This window comes from Cibotium barometz, chromosome 33 (assembly GCF_041138505.1).
Source record: "Cibotium barometz isolate CiBa-2024 chromosome 33, ASM4113850v1, whole genome shotgun sequence".
Classification (NCBI taxonomy): domain Eukaryota; kingdom Viridiplantae; phylum Streptophyta; class Polypodiopsida; order Cyatheales; family Cibotiaceae; genus Cibotium; species Cibotium barometz.
The window spans coordinates 14,712,135-14,730,700 of record NC_141078.1 but is presented as its reverse complement, the minus strand read 5'-3'; the positions used below and the strand labels follow the sequence as shown (position 1 = coordinate 14,730,700).

At 42.5% G+C, this 18,566-nt stretch overlaps 1 protein-coding gene across 1 annotated transcript in view; it reads left to right on the top strand.

The window, feature by feature from the left end:
• LOC147619329 (fe(II)/2-oxoglutarate-dependent dioxygenase 4-like) overlaps positions 1-10,219 on the top strand; it is a 23,432-nt gene extending 13,213 nt beyond the window's left edge. The window contains exon 5 of the mRNA XM_086773433.1: positions 9,928-10,219. Coding sequence (XP_086629559.1) covers positions 9,928-10,219 — 292 coding nt within the window. The remainder of the gene's footprint in view (positions 1-9,927) is intronic.
• Positions 10,220-18,566: the final 8,347 nt, after the last annotated feature.

The following is an 18,566-nucleotide window of genomic DNA, read 5'->3' as shown; positions in this document are numbered from 1 at the left end:
CTCACAATTATTTTAAAAAAAAGGGAAAAAAATCATGTTCAACGTATGAGTTTAAAAAATCCAAGCTTAAGGTGCTGAATTTTTTTGAAAATCAAACTTGAACAATAAAAAGAGAAGGTTTTTGTAAATTGCAAATTAGACTTAAAAGAGAAGACCAAATAGTTTTTTCTCATGTAGCATTATTGGAAGGGTTTAAAAGCTCTCTTAATTTTATATAAAAATTTGTATTTTTTTTATAATACTAGGGCTTATGGCTTAAGTATAGGCGTTAGAGATTAGCAGTCAGGGGTTTGAGAGTGGTCACTAGCCAATCACCTCCTAGCACTAAAATGGATACGTCTAAAAATTTAATACCTTGGGAGTCTCGTAATAATAAGTGGTGATTTATTATAGTATTATGAGTCTCTTGGATGCTTAAATTTGTATGTTAAAATGTTTTGATTGGAGAGCTCTAAGGTTGAAATGTGAAGGTTTGAATTTGTTTTAAAAGGGCATCAAGGTTGAAAGAGAAATGCCCCGTTTTTGGGCATTGTAGCCTTCAAATCATGGACATTAAAAATTATTTATTTGATTCAATCATAGCAAGAACGAAAATGGAAAGCCCCATATCCTTTAAATTTTGTGAGGAGTGGAAGAGTTCACGATGTGAGAAAAATACACAATAGAGATCATGCTGTTAGGCTACCTAGGATTTACATCCTCTTCTAGAGATTTGCCATGATTCTTCTCATTCTCCCTCTTTATGGATCCCCCCCTCCTTCTTTGATGACTCCTTATGAGCTCTCTCTCTCTCTCTCTCTAGTAACAAAAAATCAAAGGAAGTTTATCTTATCATAATCCATGCTAAAGAATGAGAAAATGGTAGGGAAGTAACCTCACGAAGTGAACTAGGAACAATTGGTGAGAATAGCCTTTTTTGACGATGGAATAGGATCGTAACCAATTTCTTGTTAGGATGGGGTTCCTCTCTCTCTCTCTCTCTCTCTCTCTCTCTCTCTATTATACACACACACACACACACACACACACACACATATATATACATACATACATATATATGTATGTGCATACATACATACATATGCACACACACACACACATATATATGTATATGTATGTATATACAGATATATGTATATATATAGCATCCCACATCCTAGATGATTGTTTGCTCCCTTGTAAACCCTCTACTCTGGATTGACCCAAATCTTCTCTAACTGCTAGCTTATTTACGCTCCCATGTATTCTTCCAAATGACCTCTTTATTGCCTCTACAATTCTCGACTCACAAAAACTAGCAACACACAGTAGGACCCCAAAGCCTCAAAACTCTCAAACTCTTAAACTCTCAAGCTCTCCAAAAAAATGCAACTCTAACCTGAACTCTTTCCAAAGAACTCCCCTAAGCGCTTCTCTACTGCCTCTTAAATGAAATTTATAGAAAAACTTTCATATGAACTAATGGCTAATAACTTTCTCTCTTTTTGGGTGTAAGAAGCATTTTGTTGTCGGCTAACCACTATTCTCCTACCACTTTGATTTCCATGTTAACTGCAATTGAGAAACACCCGACTATTCAACAACATGATGCATCACATCATCATTATGTCATCCTTATCCACTCCACAGGGTTCCATATATCATCCCCTATCCTTTTCCCATGTTTCATTCCATGAACTATAAAAACCACATCCACTCTCTACACTTTGCCTTCTCTTCCTTTGGGTTTATCCATGTCTCATCTGTATCCATCACACAAATGCCTCTCACAACGTAACCAAGCTACACAAGTTTAAATGAATGAGACTCAAGAGCAATGGAATGTGATCAAGAGTCACCACATACGCATACACATGAAATCAATGTAAGATGGACACAATCCCATGCAAAGTAGAGAGCATGCACCACAAAGGACCACCTAGTATATTAAGCACTAAGCAAGTACACAAAGTATGCACTCTACTCTCTCCACAGAGCTCATTAATGTGTTGTAGCAGTGCCTATTTATAAAGATTCATGAGAGGAGGAGGCATCTAAAGGTGTAGAATCACTCTAACTCCCTCAAGATCTCACATGACTCACCTAAAAGGTGATGGTGGGCTAAAATTAAGGAGTCACCTAGTTGACCTACATATAGCTTCTGACATGATTCTCTTTGCTGCATAGGTATCATCAGGGCATGTAAAATGTATATCATGCAAAGAGCTACAAGAAAAAAAGTGACCCTAACATGTAAGTGTCCTCTATTAAGTAAACCTTAAAAATTACAGTTAGTTATTAAAGTTTGCAAGATTTTATCATGTGAGAAACAATCACAACAAAGCAATTTGGGGCATTCTGTGTTAGTTTATGTCTCATATCAGATTGTTGCAGTCTTTCCTTGATTGATTTGATTTTTGTGATATTTTACAACATTAGTTCATTTTTCCATAGTTCTAAGATTAATGCCAATTGAGCGTTTAGGTTTGGAAGATACTCTTAAAGCAAAAAAACAACCACAACAACGTGATATGTGTAGCATTATATGGTAGTGATGTGTGAACACACTTAGGACAATCGTCGGGGTACTTTTTCCCTCACTAGGAGGTTTTTTTCCATGTGCGTATGTACACCCTCTTATCTACTCATTTTGGGGTGTGTACTTATCTTTTGTATCTAGCACACATTTGTTTATTCTAATCTAGTTATTTTGTGTGCTCTCAAGCTTCTCTATCTTGTGTGTGTGCATTGTTGCAACCTTAGCCCTAATTACAACAATTGGTATATCAGAGCTAGCTTCCTTGACACTTGATCTAGTAGTCTTCCTCCCTCCTCAACAACCTTGTTTTTTTTGTCTCCGATTGAGATACCCTCTTAGGAGAAAAAGGTATATACTATAGTGTGCTGTATACAAACTATAAAGAGTTTTTGGGGTCAACGGCGTGATTCGGGCATGTTTCGGGCACCGCAAGGTTTTTGTAGACGTTTTAGAGAGGCATCATTTTAGATTGGTTCTGCTTGATTTTGGGTATTTGGGCTGTGCAATAATTTACTGTCGTTTCATAACATTTTTCATACATATAAATAGAGTTCTATGTAGGGGTCCATTGTTTGTCCGCTTCCTTGGTCCCTCATCCTCTATTCCAGAAGCTCACCATTTAAATCGAACCACCAAGGCTCGTCAAGAAGGTAAGTTAGATGGGTGAAGTTACTCCCTTTGGAGTTTCATGTTCATAAATATCCTTATTACCAAGGGTTTATGGGCTCTGTCAAGCCCCACATTGGCACAACTACTGTAGGCACTCCTCAAAGGTGTCAGAGGCCAAAAGATGCGGACACATGTCCCTCATATTAGTGTTGATCAAGGAAGATGAGATTCTCATGATGCATAAGCCTCGCCATTGATTGCTTTGACTGTCAAAAGGTCAATTGTTTCATATATTCATTCTTACAAAACATCTAAACTTACTTGGGACACTTTAGAGACTATGTATCAAGATAAAAATGATGAACAATATGCTTTTATCAAAAGGTAGCTTGATAATGTAGGAGAAAGGATCGATGAATGAACATTTAACCAAGTTACAAGACTTAAGAGAACAAGTTCTCAACATTGATGAAATTATCCCTTACAAGGAAATGGTCAATATCACCCTTAACTCTTTGCATGAATTTCAATAGGCACAACATAGTCTCTCTTACTTTCAAGGGGCTTGTTAGCTTATTGTCTATAGGAGGAGAAGTCTAGAAAGAATGCATCTATTAGTTCTAGTAGTGATCAGGCTCTTAAACTAGGACAAAGGAAAGAGGTTCCAATAGAAGAACAATTCAAACCAAACTTGTACAACTAAGGATGTGTAACGTACCCCTAATTCTATCCCATTTAATTAATCATTAAAACTCACAATACTTCTTAGATATTCAAAAGTCACAGCACTTGACCAAATCTAATACATGAGAAATAAGAGATTTATCTAATAACTATAATCATTTCCAAGTTTGAGCAATCCAAAAATAATAAAATTCGCAAATACAATTATGTAAATCTAGAGAGATATTCACCAACAAAAATCTAGCGAATCAAGGGCTTTCTCCGATGCCCATCCACCCAACCTCCACACTAGACATCATGGAAATCCCGTGTATGTCTTCTTCTCAATCTTGTCCTCTTTGGGTTCTACCACAAGGCTCCCAGAGGGCTTGAATCCTGTTCATTGTCTAGTGAGTAAACAATGCCCTCCACCAGTCCAATCTCGAATAGGTCTCTAAGCAAAATCTCTCTCTCTCTCCCTACACAGAATCACATCAAGGCTCCGAAAAGATAGCCTAAAAACATCCCATGAAAAGTAGTTAGATTACCATGCATGAAAAAGATAAAGAAAGCAATCTTTTCTAACAATATGTAGTCACTTCAGCACGGCTTACCTAGGCCACATGAGGGCGACACCTTTTACAATTTGATTTTAATCACATGCTACCAATTCAAGCATACATGCATAAAAACCTATTTTTTAACCAAAATAGAGAACATTGAAAAGTGGTGTCAGATGCGTTTCATAAATATCATCCAAATTGTGAGGAATCCCCAAATTATCTAAACACGAACTTCTTTCCTCTTATTATGATCTATCTTTCTTCACTTAATGTCTCTATTAAAGAAAGTTATCTACTCCTTCATATGAATCTGTTATTACTGAAAATCAAGGGTCAATTTGGTGTTCGGGCCCTATTTTAGGTGCCCGTTTTGTAGCTATGTTTACTATGTAAACCCCCATATGAGTTTCCTTTAGTCCAAACTACTGAGTATGACCGTCTTATACATTATCTAACATGGTTAGGTATGGTATAGAAATCATTTTCAAATGATAGCACAAAATAGGCATGAAAATCCCAAAATTGGCATCTCTAAAAAAATCACTCTGTTTGTGACCAAAATTGATCTTTTATGTCCTCCAAGTATTTCCCACTTATAAACATTAAATAGAGATGCTAAAATCAGCAAGTTAACTAGACCCAAAAATAGATACATATGAATACGTTACAGGATGATTCCAATAAGCCAAAGAAGTTTACTTGTTGGTATTGTAAGAAGCTTTGCCATGCACTTGAATAGTGCTAAAAATTGAAGGCTAAAGAAAAGAAGAAAAAAGGATTCTAACAAATATTCTATGAGTTCTGCCCAAGACAACCAAAGTGCCAAAAGAAAGAGGACTCTCCGAATGTTACCCTTGAAGACTTCTTACTTAATATGGTTATTTACATCTTTACTCCTCACCAAGATTCATGTCTTAGTGCAAATGCTTCAGACAATTAGTATCTTGATAGTGGTTCTTTTACGCACACTATTTCTCACACTGAGGTTTGGTCACAATAATATAAAATTTATGCAAGATGGGCACACTGTTACGTGTGCCGATAATGCCCCTATCCAATTAAAGGTATTGGTGAGATTGTCCTTACTACTACTACTACTAGTGGTAAGGATCTTTTCCTTTTAAATAAAGTTTTTATTCTATATATAAAGAAGAATCTGCTTTTGGTTCCCACTCTAGCAAGGGGGATCTTAATGTTGAATTTATAGATGATAAATGCATTATCTCTGATGATAGAGAAAAGGACAAGCATAGTGGCCTTATTGGAAGTCTAAGCCATGTTTTATATATATTAGACATGTATGTGATGATGGTTGTCTAGCACACACTTCAAATGCAATGAAATATTCCGAATTGTGGCATGGTAGGCTCGGCCATACATTGATTATTGGTGGATCAATGTTTTTATAGAAACATGGGATGTTAGAGGACCCAACTCAACTTGATCCCCCACATGTATATGTTTGTGAAGGATGTATCCTTGGCAAAATCTCCTGCCAACCTTTCCCAAAGAATGCAAATGGATAGAGCTAACCACAAATTGTAGCTCATATAGAGTGATTTGTGTGGTCTAATATGGACTTCATCTTTGGGAGGAAATCTTTACTGTGTGACCTTCATTGATGATTACAACAAATTCGGCTGGTTAATTTACCCCATGAAGGAAAAATTAGAGGTAGTTTCTCATTTATACAATTTGTTACTTTGGTTGAGAATGAAATTGGTTTAAAATGCCAAACCCTCCATATAGACAAGGGGGTTCATATTTGTCTAATGCTTTTGGTATTACCCATCAATGCACAACTCCTTATACATCATTTAAAAATGGTGTTAGTGAGAGAAGAAACTAGACTCTCATGGAGATGGTTAGATACATGGTTAGTATAAACTTTCCTACAAGTTTTGGATGGAAGCAATCAATCCATATGAAGCTTGGTTCAACAAAAAACCTAAGCTTAAACACATGCATGCTTTTCGTTGTTTACCCATGTGCCAAAATAAAGCAAGACTAAGCTTGATGATAAGAAAATTAAATGCATTTTTATGGGCTATTGTTCAAAAACCAAAGGCTATTTTCTCTACAATCCTCTTACCAAGAAAATCATTGTCAGTAGGAATATTCTCGTTATTGAGGATCTTATGATGGAATTCAACAAACATACTTATGCCAATTACCCATACATGTTTGATGGTTTGATTTTAGTGTCAATGTCTTTTGATACTACACTCAATAGATTTTGACCTTATTTGGTGCAACGGGCGAATGCTCAAGAAACTAATGCACTAACTTTTGATTAACTCAAAAATACTTTAAATTCTAAAATATCAACAATCAATTAGTCTAGGCTTATTCGTAAATGGGTTAGAAGCACTTTATAGGATAAAAAGTTGTCTTCTCCTTTCTAGAGTAAGACCAAATCTGGTGCTAAAACCATCTCTTCATTAGATATTACTAAGTTTTTATTTCTTATTTCTCTATATGATGGAGATGAATCTGTATCTTTCAAAGAGGAACAAGAAGCTCTGAATGGGGCTAAAGCCACACAACATGAAATTTAGGCCATTCAAAAAAATTTGGTACTTGTGATTTAGTGGATCTACCTCTTAGTAAGAAAGCAATTGGTACTGAGTGGGTTTACAAACTTTAAGAGAAAGACTAATGGATCTGTGGATAGGTTCAAAGAAGAACTCATTGCAAAAGGTTATGCCCAACAGAAAGGGATTGATTGTGATGAAACTTTTGTCCTCACTTCTTGTATGATCAATATCAAATTTGTTACTACTTTGGTAGCCCACCATGGCTGGAAAGTGTACCAATTTGACATCAAAACAACATTCTTGTATGGTGACTTGCAGGAATAAGTTTATATGAGTCAACCAACTAGACTTCCCCAACTTGATCAAGAATAGAAGATATGCAATCTTAAGAGAGCTTTATATGGTTTGAAATAAGCCCATAGGGATTGTTACCAAAAGGTTCATGCCTATTTGATTGGATAAGGATTTCAAAATAATCCTACAAAAAGCACTTAATATGTCCAGGGATTTCATTAACGTCTTCACAATTTCGTAATCACGTTAACAAAACCTGTTTGTTAACATATTAAAACTTGTGATCACATTGTATATTCACATGACCTTAGCAATGACCTGCCATAACCCACTAGTCCCGTAACACCTCCGGGCTTCTTGTTTTCCCAGCGGGCCCGCCAGGATTTCTAATATCCCGACGGGCCTGTCGAGAAAACAAAGGAAGCCCGGCGGGGGTCTGTTCTGTTTATAAACACTGCCCGACACCCATCGTGGAACTTTTGGGGAGATAGTCCTTGTTTTGGGGGCGTGATATCTCTCCTCAAAGTACTTGTAGAGCTCTCGCGTTGCTAGAAGTGTCCTCTTGGGAAGAACGTCCTTATCTTAGGGGCTGTCGTCTTTCCTTGTAGGTCTTCCTAAGGCTATTGAGCCACTCGTCCTTAGTTCTTTGAATTGGGGGCAGGGTATGGTTCGTAGCTAATACTTGCGGAGATTTAGGGACAAATTTGGAGTCATTCAGCTTTGCATTTGAGCTACGTAGGTAATCTACCTCATTCTGCTTTATGAATGGTTTGATGGAGCCAAGAGTCCTGCTTAGGGGCTTGTATTGGTTCTTGATATTTGATATAGTTTAGAGTAGACAAGGGTCTATACTAGAGTATTGGGCAAGCATAGATCTTTGATTTTCTTTGTGAATGTTAGAGAAGGTCTATTGTCCTATACTAGAGTATTGGGCAAGCATAGATCTTTGATTGTGTAAAGTATCCTTAATTGGGTATAAAAGGCATAGATCTTTGATTGTGTAAAGTATCCTTAATTGGGTACAAAAGGCATCCTTCATTGGTGGTGCAATGTGCATGATAGTTTCGAAGTAGTTTTGTAGTCAGACCTTGTAAGATAGTTTCGAAGTAGTTTTGTGTTATATGATGATCTTTTGTGTTTGTCAAGATAGTTTTGAAGTAGTTTGTCTGCTAATGTATGTTTTGTAATACATGAGTGATTATGTTGTCTTTTCATTTGTGTATTCATTGTTATATGCTTGGTTGAATAGGTTATTTGTTGAGATGGAGGACAATGTTGGATCCAGTGATACCTCCAATAGAGTCCAAATTCCAAATAGTAGGAAAAAAAAGGCACCTGGGATAGAGTGGCAATATGCAATTAACGTTGGTGATCAATTCATAGATTGGGAGTGTAAGCTATGCCATGTGTGAGGTGAAAAAAGAAGAAAGAACCTGCCTCTATAGCTCTTCCACCTCCCAAACTTGGAAAAACTACCACGAACGGGGCACCACCAGCCACCGGCTGGAACACTCTCTCAACACTCGCCACCCACCCACACCATAAGACAGCTCAGAACCATGAAGGACAGATGATATATTCAACAAACACACAACACCATACACACTGTATAAACACAGCAAATACACCAAAGACCAGGACTCTGGCCAGGATTTACTGCCAAGGGAATCACACCCTTGCGTCTGACAACCGAGCCTCTGTCTCCCGGTCCCTGTAATCTCCAGAGGGCGTCCACACCAGCAACCCTTCTTCACTTCCTCTGTAGCCTGGCTACTCTCTGTCTCCAGCTGCAACCTGCCAATTGTTGTAGGCGAGCCCCACTGTCTCCAGCCCACACATCAGCACCACTTCTGCATCCAACACACACAATAACCCAAGGCTCCCTCTCTGGTCAGCATCCACACACTGCCTGCAATCACCGCCCACACAAGACCAGCTACTCTCACCAGAAGGCGCCCACACCAGCAACCTTCACTCAGCAGCTCCCACTCTCTGTATGTCGTGACCAGCAGCTTCACCAACCACCAGAGCCTCGCACAATCCTCAACACCACAACCCACTGCTCACCGCAGCATCCCAGATACCTAGCCCAAGCCACATCTCATGTACCCTTCCTCACAGCAGCCCTCTCTGCTGCTTCAATCATCAGGCTCTCTCTCTCTTTGCCTCTGGCTTTTTATAGCTACCAAATCAGCCTCTCACACTCTCTATGCCTGTCACTGTCCAGCGGCCTCACACTAGGTGACCACCACCTCTGTAGTAATGATACCCGCCTACCAGCTGCATTTCATTAACCTCTCTGTCGCCAGCCTGTTGTAGACCACCAGTGCCAAGACTCTTACACCCACTCTTCTCTCTTCAGACCCACAGACGGCAACCCTTCTTGTGCTTGCGGCTGCGCCAACCAGCCTCTGCTCTCCAACCTGCAGCACACGGTGACCTTCTCTCTTTTGCTATCACACCAGGCCCTCCTTACACATACCATACTACGAGCCCCCCCGGCTCTCCTCACTTCTTTGCTGCGCTCCCTCCAGACTTTTGCCAGCCACCAGCTGTTTCAGCACCACACAAAAGAACACATGGCTCTCTCTCTCTCTCTCTTTCTCTCTCTGCAGCTACGCCCTGAGTGAAGGCGACCAAGGCCTCTTTCTCCTCTGCCTCCCGCAGCTTCAATCTCTGAGCCCAGGCGACGGCTCCACGGCGTCTTCTTTTGCAAGGCTTCTGGCGACCCCCTGTTGAGCAGCCCCCACTCTCAAGGCGACTCTCCTGGTCTCGGTCCTCTCTACTGCACCCAGCTCGCTGCAGCTACTCCAGCACCCGCCAGCCTTCGCTTCCAAACCCCCGGCAGCCACTACCTGCAGCCCTCTTCTCCTTCCGCAGCTACAGCCTTGAGTGAAGGCGATGACTCCCTGACGTCTGTAACTGCAAGGCCTCTCACCTTTTCTCGTCAAAGGCGGCCTCTTGTACTCAGCTCCCTGGCTTCCCCAGTCGCCAGGCGGTCTCTCTTCTGCAGCTCCTCACGCTCCTACTTCTGAGCAAAGGCCACACTCTCTGCGTCTCTCCAGCTTCTGGAAAAAGTAGCCCACCATCTCTGTACTCTTCCGCCACCTTCTCGAAGTGCTGGCTGGCCGTTTCTACAATTCCCACGTGGCCCTCTAAATTGGCCACTTAATATATTTTATATTTTTCTAAAAAGCCTCCAAACCACATAATTATGGCCACCCACTAATAATAAAAGAGCCCCTTTTCCTTTCTTCTCCAGAATAATACCACCGCGCCGTCTCCGAATATAATGCGAGAGCTGTCTACACCCTCGTCATCAGCATCATTATCATACTGAATCCGTCAATTCTCAGTCTCGATGCTCTGCTTTTAGCAACCATCCGCACACCACACAATTACCATAAAACTCCAGATCACCAGCATTTTCTCCGGAACAAACACGTGCAAATACCAGCTCACAACAAAATCACTCGGCCTGTACACTTGCCAGGGCATTCAGGGCAAATTTTATTCACACACCACACGCACCATATGTACACTGACCAAAAAACCCTCTCAGATTTTAGCCTGACATACTTTGCCCAACCCCTAGCCTGCTGAATCATTTATGATCAGCAGAAAGCATATAACCATGTTTTCCTCTGATGACCACGTTTCCCTCCATCAATTCTCTGAGCATCATACAGTGTAACCAACACATCTCTGTTCCAGGTGATCCAAGAAACACCGTCATCTTCCACAGGCATAATTTTCCATCCCATATCCCACAACACAACACCAGAGCCTCTGGAAACAAAGCTCCTGACATAGACACCATCCTGCCTCATCTCAATCCCAAAATCCCTGATACGATCAGCACCAATATCGGAGAACCAATGCAGCAGCTCTTGCTGAGGGTAAAAATTGATGAAAGCTTCATCAAGAAAAACCTGCTTTACCATAACACTTTCCTGTCCATCCACATAAGAAGCTTCACCATTAAAGCCGGCCACCACAGGCAAAACAAACTCCCCTTCAACAGGCACCATTCCCAAAGCATCCACCTCAATTCCTGTATGCTCATCTTCATCAAGGTCACCAAGAGATTCACCCATTACAGCATCCATAGACTCATCTATAACAGCAGCATCATTCAAAGCCTTCTGTTGTTTCTCTTTCTTCATTGCCTCAATTCTGGTCATGGCTTTTTTAACATTAATACACATCTCATCATCCAGCTCCAACTCAGGCTCATCATCCTGTAGACTGTCTATTTCCCACTCATCCCACACAGGTTCATTATCCAAAGACTTAAAAGCAAGCTCTTTCACATCACATGCATACCTTTGTTCAGGATCCACTTGTACCTCCTCGCATTCCTCATGTATAGCTTCTTCTTGTTCAGCAACTTCATCACCAAGCACTTCCTCATCAATAACCACAGCATCCATCTCAGCATCCTCCTCACTGGATGAAGTATCATCTGTTCCCTCACTAGTAGTGGTACTGGTCGTGTCATCACTCGAATCAGCTTCACTCTCTTCTTCATCACTGACAGGCTTTTGGTTATCCATATTAAACTGCTTCTTATCCCCTCTCCTGTCATAGAGAGTAATAACCCCTTTCCTCCAATCCTGAACAGCCTTCACTGCTCTCAGCCATGGTCTTCCCAGAATAATGGGGAATGCACCCATTCCTGCAGGCATAACATGACAATCCACAAGCACCTTCACATCAAAAGCTTCCAATTCTAATTCCTTAACCATACCTAAGCATTTGACTTTCTGATGATTAGCCAGCCGAATTCGGAATCCAGACGCTTCAGTAAAATCAAGACCAAGCCTCTCCACAGCTGCCAATGTGATCACACAAATCTGTGCTCCACCATCTATGTATGCTTCTCCCAGATTCTTCCCTTTATACCACACATTCACCACAGGACATATATCAGGTAACTCCTGAACAGATAGAACAGTCACTATCCCTTTGGCCGGCTCCTTCTCTCTCGGATTCACAAGTCTTTTCCACTGACGCTTCAAATTGGGAGCTAACTCTATCAATTGCCCAAAAGTGATGTTAGCCTTCCTTCCAGCCATATCCTCCTGCAAACTGTAACTATCCTGCCCACCCCCTAGTGGAAAATCAGTTACCTGAAACTTCCTACGAGGCTTCCTCTTCTGCTTGACCTTTACATCTTCTCCTTCCTTCACTTTCCCTTTCTTCTTGCTGGGCCCTGCAGCATCCTTGCTTTCTCTCTCCTGTGGCATCCGCTTCCCCAAAGGCATCAAATCAGCTTCTGCCTCCTTCGTCTTCTCAAGGGTGACTACATCTATCACCTTAGTTTTTCCCTTCTCCTCAGCTGTAATTCCACTCGGACCTGCTTGATCCCTGATATCAATACCATAATCATTCGACCTGTCAGGTAGATGTGAAGGTAGTGGGTACATGTCACCACCCATACGCTGAGGCTTATCACAATCTGTACTCAGATGACCAAGTTCACCACAGTTCCAGCATGTAGGGATGAAATGACGGCCCCTACCGCGACCACGTCCATACCCTGCTTGTCCATCTCCCCCTTCGGGAAAATTACCTCGGCCTCTACCACGTCCACCACCTGTACTTCCCATTAAATTTAAGCTCAAATTCTTCATAAGATCAACCATCTGCTTCATATCCTGTCGCAATCCCTCATCAGAACCTGCAGAAACCATAGGTATTCCTTGACTAGCTTGAGGCACCATCTGCATAGCTTGACCTTCAGTGGGCTTCATCCTCTCCATCCCTGCACTCATGGGTGTAGCCTCCACTCTCCGAATCTCCGGTTGTGCTGCCACTGGAATCATCCCCAACTGATTCATCCGCTGCAGTTTCCAATCTTTTGACTTAGCAATCTCCACCGCATCCTCAAAAGACCTGGGCTTCTTCAATTCCACTTTCCAGCGAATACTCCTTTTAAGTCCAGCTACAAACTTATTCTTCTTCATCATATCAGGCGGCACCTGGTCTTCCCCCAAAGCCCTGCATAGAGTCTCCCATAGCAAAGAAAATTTCTTCATATAATCATCTATTGATTCAAACTCACCTTGTGTCAGAGCTTGCACCTCATGCCAAACCTTGTCGGGGTCTTCCACCTTCTTGAACCTGTTGCTGAGTGCTGTCTTTAATCCATCCTCAGTCATCTCAATGCATGGAACAGCATCCCTCAACGACTCCTCATAAACCCTGTACCAGGTCCTTGCATCTCCCTTCAAACAGATGCTCAGCAGCCTCAATACCTGTACCTGCTCACTGATATGGTTGCTTATACATGCAACCTCCATCCTTTCCAAGAAATCTGCCACATCCTCATTCGGACCACCATAAAACTCTGGATAAGACATCATCTTGATCCCAAAACTTCACTTCCAATCCAAACAAAAACCCAAAAACACCTTCCTTCAATCTCTCACTCTGGGGCATACACCCTCGTAAGAGAAATCCCTGAGCCACCTCAGTCAACTGAGCCACTCCTCAGTCACACAAATCCTGAGCAACTCCTCAGTGACAATCTTTGAGAAATCCTCAGTGGGGGCACCAGAAGGATGCGAGGTGAAAAAAAGAAGAAAGAACCAGCCTCTATAGCTCTTCCACCTCCCAAACTTGGAAAAACTACCACGAACGGGGCACCACCAGCCACCGGCTGGAACACTCTCTCAACACTCGCCACCCACCCACACCATAAGACAGCTCAGAACCATGAAGGACAGATGATATATTCAACAAACACACAACACCATACACACTGTATAAACACAGCAAATACACCAAAGACCAGGACTCTGGCCAGGATTTACTGCCAAGGGAATCACACCCTTGCGTCTGACAACCGAGCCTCTGTCTCCCGGTCCCTGTAATCTCCAGAGGGCGTCCACACCAGCAACCCTTCTTCACTTCCTCTATAGCCTGGCTACTCTCTGTCTCCAGCTGCAACCTGCCAATTGTTGTAGGCGAGCCCCACTGTCTCCAGCCCACACATCAGCACCACTTCTGCATCCAACACACACAATAACCCAAGGCTCCCTCTCTGGTCAGCATCCACACACTGCCTGCAATCACCGCCCACACAAGACCAGCTACTCTCACCAGAAGGCGCCCACACCAGCAACCTTCACTCAGCAGCTCCCACTCTCTGTATGTCGTGACCAGCAGCTTCACCAACCACCAGAGCCTCGCACAATCCTCAACACCACAACCCACTGCTCACCGCAGCATCCCAGATACCTAGCCCAAGCCACATCTCATGTACCCTTCCTCACAGCAGCCCTCTCTGCTGCTTCAATCATCAGGCTCTCTCTCTCTTTGCCTCTGGCTTTTTATAGCTACCAAATCAGCCTCTCACACTCTCTATGCCTGTCACTGTCCAGCGGCCTCACACTAGGTGACCACCACCTCTGTAGTAATGATACCCGCCTACCAGCTGCATTTCATTAACCTCTCTGTCGCCAGCCTGTTGTAGACCACCAGTGCCAAGACTCTTACACCCACTCTTCTCTCTTCAGACCCACAGACGGCAACCCTTCTTGTGCTTGCGGCTGCGCCAACCAGCCTCTGCTCTCCAACCTGCAGCACACGGTGACCTTCTCTCTTTTGCTATCACACCAGGCCCTCCTTACACATACCATACTACGAGCCCCCCCGGCTCTCCTCACTTCTTTGCTGCGCTCCCTCCAGACTTTTGCCAGCCACCAGCTGTTTCAGCACCACACAAAAGAACACATGGCTCTCTCTCTCTCTCTCTTTCTCTCTCTGCAGCTACGCCCTGAGTGAAGGCGACCAAGGCCTCTTTCTCCTCTGCCTCCCGCAGCTTCAATCTCTGAGCCCAGGCGACGGCTCCACGGCGTCTTCTTTTGCAAGGCTTCTGGCGACCCCCTGTTGAGCAGCCCCCACTCTCAAGGCGACTCTCCTAGTCTCGGTCCTCTCTACTGCACCCAGCTCGCTGCAGCTACTCCAGCACCCGCCAGCCTTCGCTTCCAAACCCCCGGCAGCCACTACCTGCAGCCCTCTTCTCCTTCCGCAGCTACAGCCTTGAGTGAAGGCGATGACTCCCTGACGTCTGTAACTGCAAGGCCTCTCACCTTTTCTCGTCAAAGGCGGCCTCTTGTACTCAGCTCCCTGGCTTCCCCAGTCGCCAGGCGGTCTCTCTTCTGCAGCTCCTCACGCTCCTACTTCTGAGCAAAGGCCACACTCTCTGCGTCTCTCCAGCTTCTGGAAAAAGTAGCCCACCATCTCTGTACTCTTCCGCCACCTTCTCGAAGTGCTGGCTGGCCGTTTCTACAATTCCCACGTGGCCCTCTAAATTGGCCACTTAATATATTTTATATTTTTCTAAAAAGCCTCCAAACCACATAATTATGGCCACCCACTAATAATAAAAGAGCCCCTTTTCCTTTCTTCTCCAGAATAATACCACCGCGCCGTCTCCGAATATAATGCGAGAGCTGTCTACACCCTCGTCATCAGCATCATTATCATACTGAATCCGTCAATTCTCAGTCTCGATGCTCTGCTTTTAGCAACCATCCGCACACCACACAATTACCATAAAACTCCAGATCACCAGCATTTTCTCCGGAACAAACACGTGCAAATACCAGCTCACAACAAAATCACTCGGCCTGTACACTTGCCAGGGCATTCAGGGCAAATTTTATTCACACACCACACGCACCATATGTACACTGACCAAAAAACCCTCTCAGATTTTAGCCTGACACCATGCAGTAAAATTAGGTGGGGCGCCTCGACTAAGAGAACACTTTTTAGGTGGACCGAAGAAAAAGTCATGTACCCACCCCTCTGCACCTGTAGTGGCCAAATGCATAAGAGAAGAAATTCAAAAGAAAGATTCAAGAAAACATTACACTTCTACCGTTAATGTATCAAGGCAGCAAGAACACTGTTGTTCTAATCATCAAACTCCCGCTACATCGCCTGCTTGTACTCTGAACGTCAATGTGCAACCAGAAAGTAATCTACCTAGTGCATCTTCCTGCAAGCGGAACTTTGACGTAGGAAATATACCCATGCGTCAAACGTCATTGCAAGAAAGCCTACGTCAAGGTCGGCTCGATGATGCACAACTCGCCCTTGCTGAAGGGATTTACTTTTTTGGGAGTGCTATGATGATGGTGGACAGTGAGCATTGGAAGAGAGCATGGAAGAAAATTGGTGAGTTTGTACCAGGGTTTCCACCGCCTACGTACCATGCTATGCGAAATGATCTATTAGAGAAATGTTATGCGCAAGTAAAAGAACGTGTACAAAGAATAATTCTTAGCAATATAGAGCTTTCTGGATATAGTATAGTAAGTGATGGATGGTCTAATGTACAAAGAAAACCATTAATTAATATAATGGTTATTTCACCTAGAGGTGAGACTTTCATCCGTGTCGTGGATTCTGCTGGTTCAATCAAAACTGGGGCTTACATTGCTCAAGTCATTGGCTCTGTGATAGAGGAAGTGGGTGCCAAAAATGTAGTCCAGATCATCATGGACAATGCAAAGAATTGCAAGAATGCATCCAAAATCCTAAAGCGACAATATCCACATGTTTTTCCGGTAGGCTATAATACTCATAGTTTGAATCTTGTATTAAAAGATTGGTATAAAAGTGATGATACCAAATGGTTTGCCTCAATCGTCGACACTGCTCGCCAGCTTGTGAGATTCATGCTCAAGAGACAGAGAGTGTTAGATATTTTTCGACCTCGCATGTCAGTTATGTTAAAGCTTCCAGCGCAGAGACTAGGTTTTGCACTCACTTTTACACTTTTGAGTCTCTTCTTCGAAATAAAGATGCAGTTTGCGAAACATTTACATGCATGGCATTTCATGACTAGAAGAGCACTCAACTTGAAAAAGTGAAAGAGAAAATCAAAGTCTTGAAGGCAGCGCTTACGAGAAGAAGTTGGTGGAACAGTGTGATGGATGCATACCATGTACTGATGCCTGTTATGTATGCCGTACGAAGTCTTGATCAAAGAGCACCTAATCTCGAGAAAGCATGGATGCAATGGTGGACTGTCCAGCGGAGTTTGGAGTGTCCTGATAAATTAGAGCATTCAGTAAAGCAATGGCGTGTACCATTCTCCAGTAGACAAAGAAAAGTCCTATTGAAGTACTTTCATGCTAGATGGATTGGAGCGCATTCACCACTACATAGTGCTGCTTACATGTTAGATCCTGAATATTGGAATATGGATTTGTTGTCCAACATTGAGGTGGTGCAAGATTTTTATAAAGTGATAAACACTTTCTATAATAATGTTGATGATCGTGTAAAGTGCATAAAGGAGATGACCTCATTTCGATTGAAAGAGGGTTTATTTTCCAACTCCCTTGTTCAACAAATGGCTAAAGAGCAACCTGCATGGAAGTGGTGGATGATGAATGGTGGTGAGCATTATGCTTTATTGTGCAACCTTGCGATGAAGGTTCTAAGTCAGTTCTCTTCAAACTCAGGCGGCTCAGAAAGAAACTGGAGCATGTACAAATATATTCATAGTACTATTCGCAATCAATTTCTTGCAGATCGAGCAGATAAACTTGTTTACATGTATTGCAAACAATGAAAAGATCTTGCGAGACATTGAAAGCGAAGAGTATGAAGAAGATATGCCCAGATGGATGTACGATTGTGATGATGTAGTAGACGAGAACTTTGATGTTGGACGCACGTCGTGCACTACCCTTGAGATAGAAGACAATTTGGACATTGACTTAGATGAGCTTAATTTAGCAGACGAGAGGGTAAACGGTGAAAGAATTTTGGAGTAAGATACTGACATAGAGGAAGAAGTCATTTCATTGATTTCATAAAAAGTACTTGTACAAATGATCGTATTTGGAGAAATTATCAATACAAAAGTAGGATTTATGTCTTTCTTAGCTTTCATCTTGAAATAAATTGCGAATTGCACTAGGAGTTGCATCTAAAGGTCCTGGTGGTTTATATTCGCTAGCCATGCTGAACACTGTATAAATACCTTGATTTATTGGGACACTGCACAATGCACATGTGGAAATATTTTGCATTTGCGTCACTAAACATATTAAGTGGTAGTAGTGTCCACAGGGTAGTATATACTGGCCGCTCCACCCATCGAATACTTTGTAACATACAGGACATTGGGGGGTGGAGGAACTAGTAGCCTCAGCAGAAAATCCCACAAGATCACGATGTATCAAAAAATGAGAGATGTGGTTTCCTTGGCGCACAGGAGCAATACGTGAAGAGATGGTCTGTACATCTTGGCTGATCTTTGTGAGCTGCTCTTGAATCCCTCTATTGGCCGGGGGAGGAGTTGACGCTTGAGATAATCGCTCAGCTTCTTTCTCCTTCTCTGCTAGCTGTGCC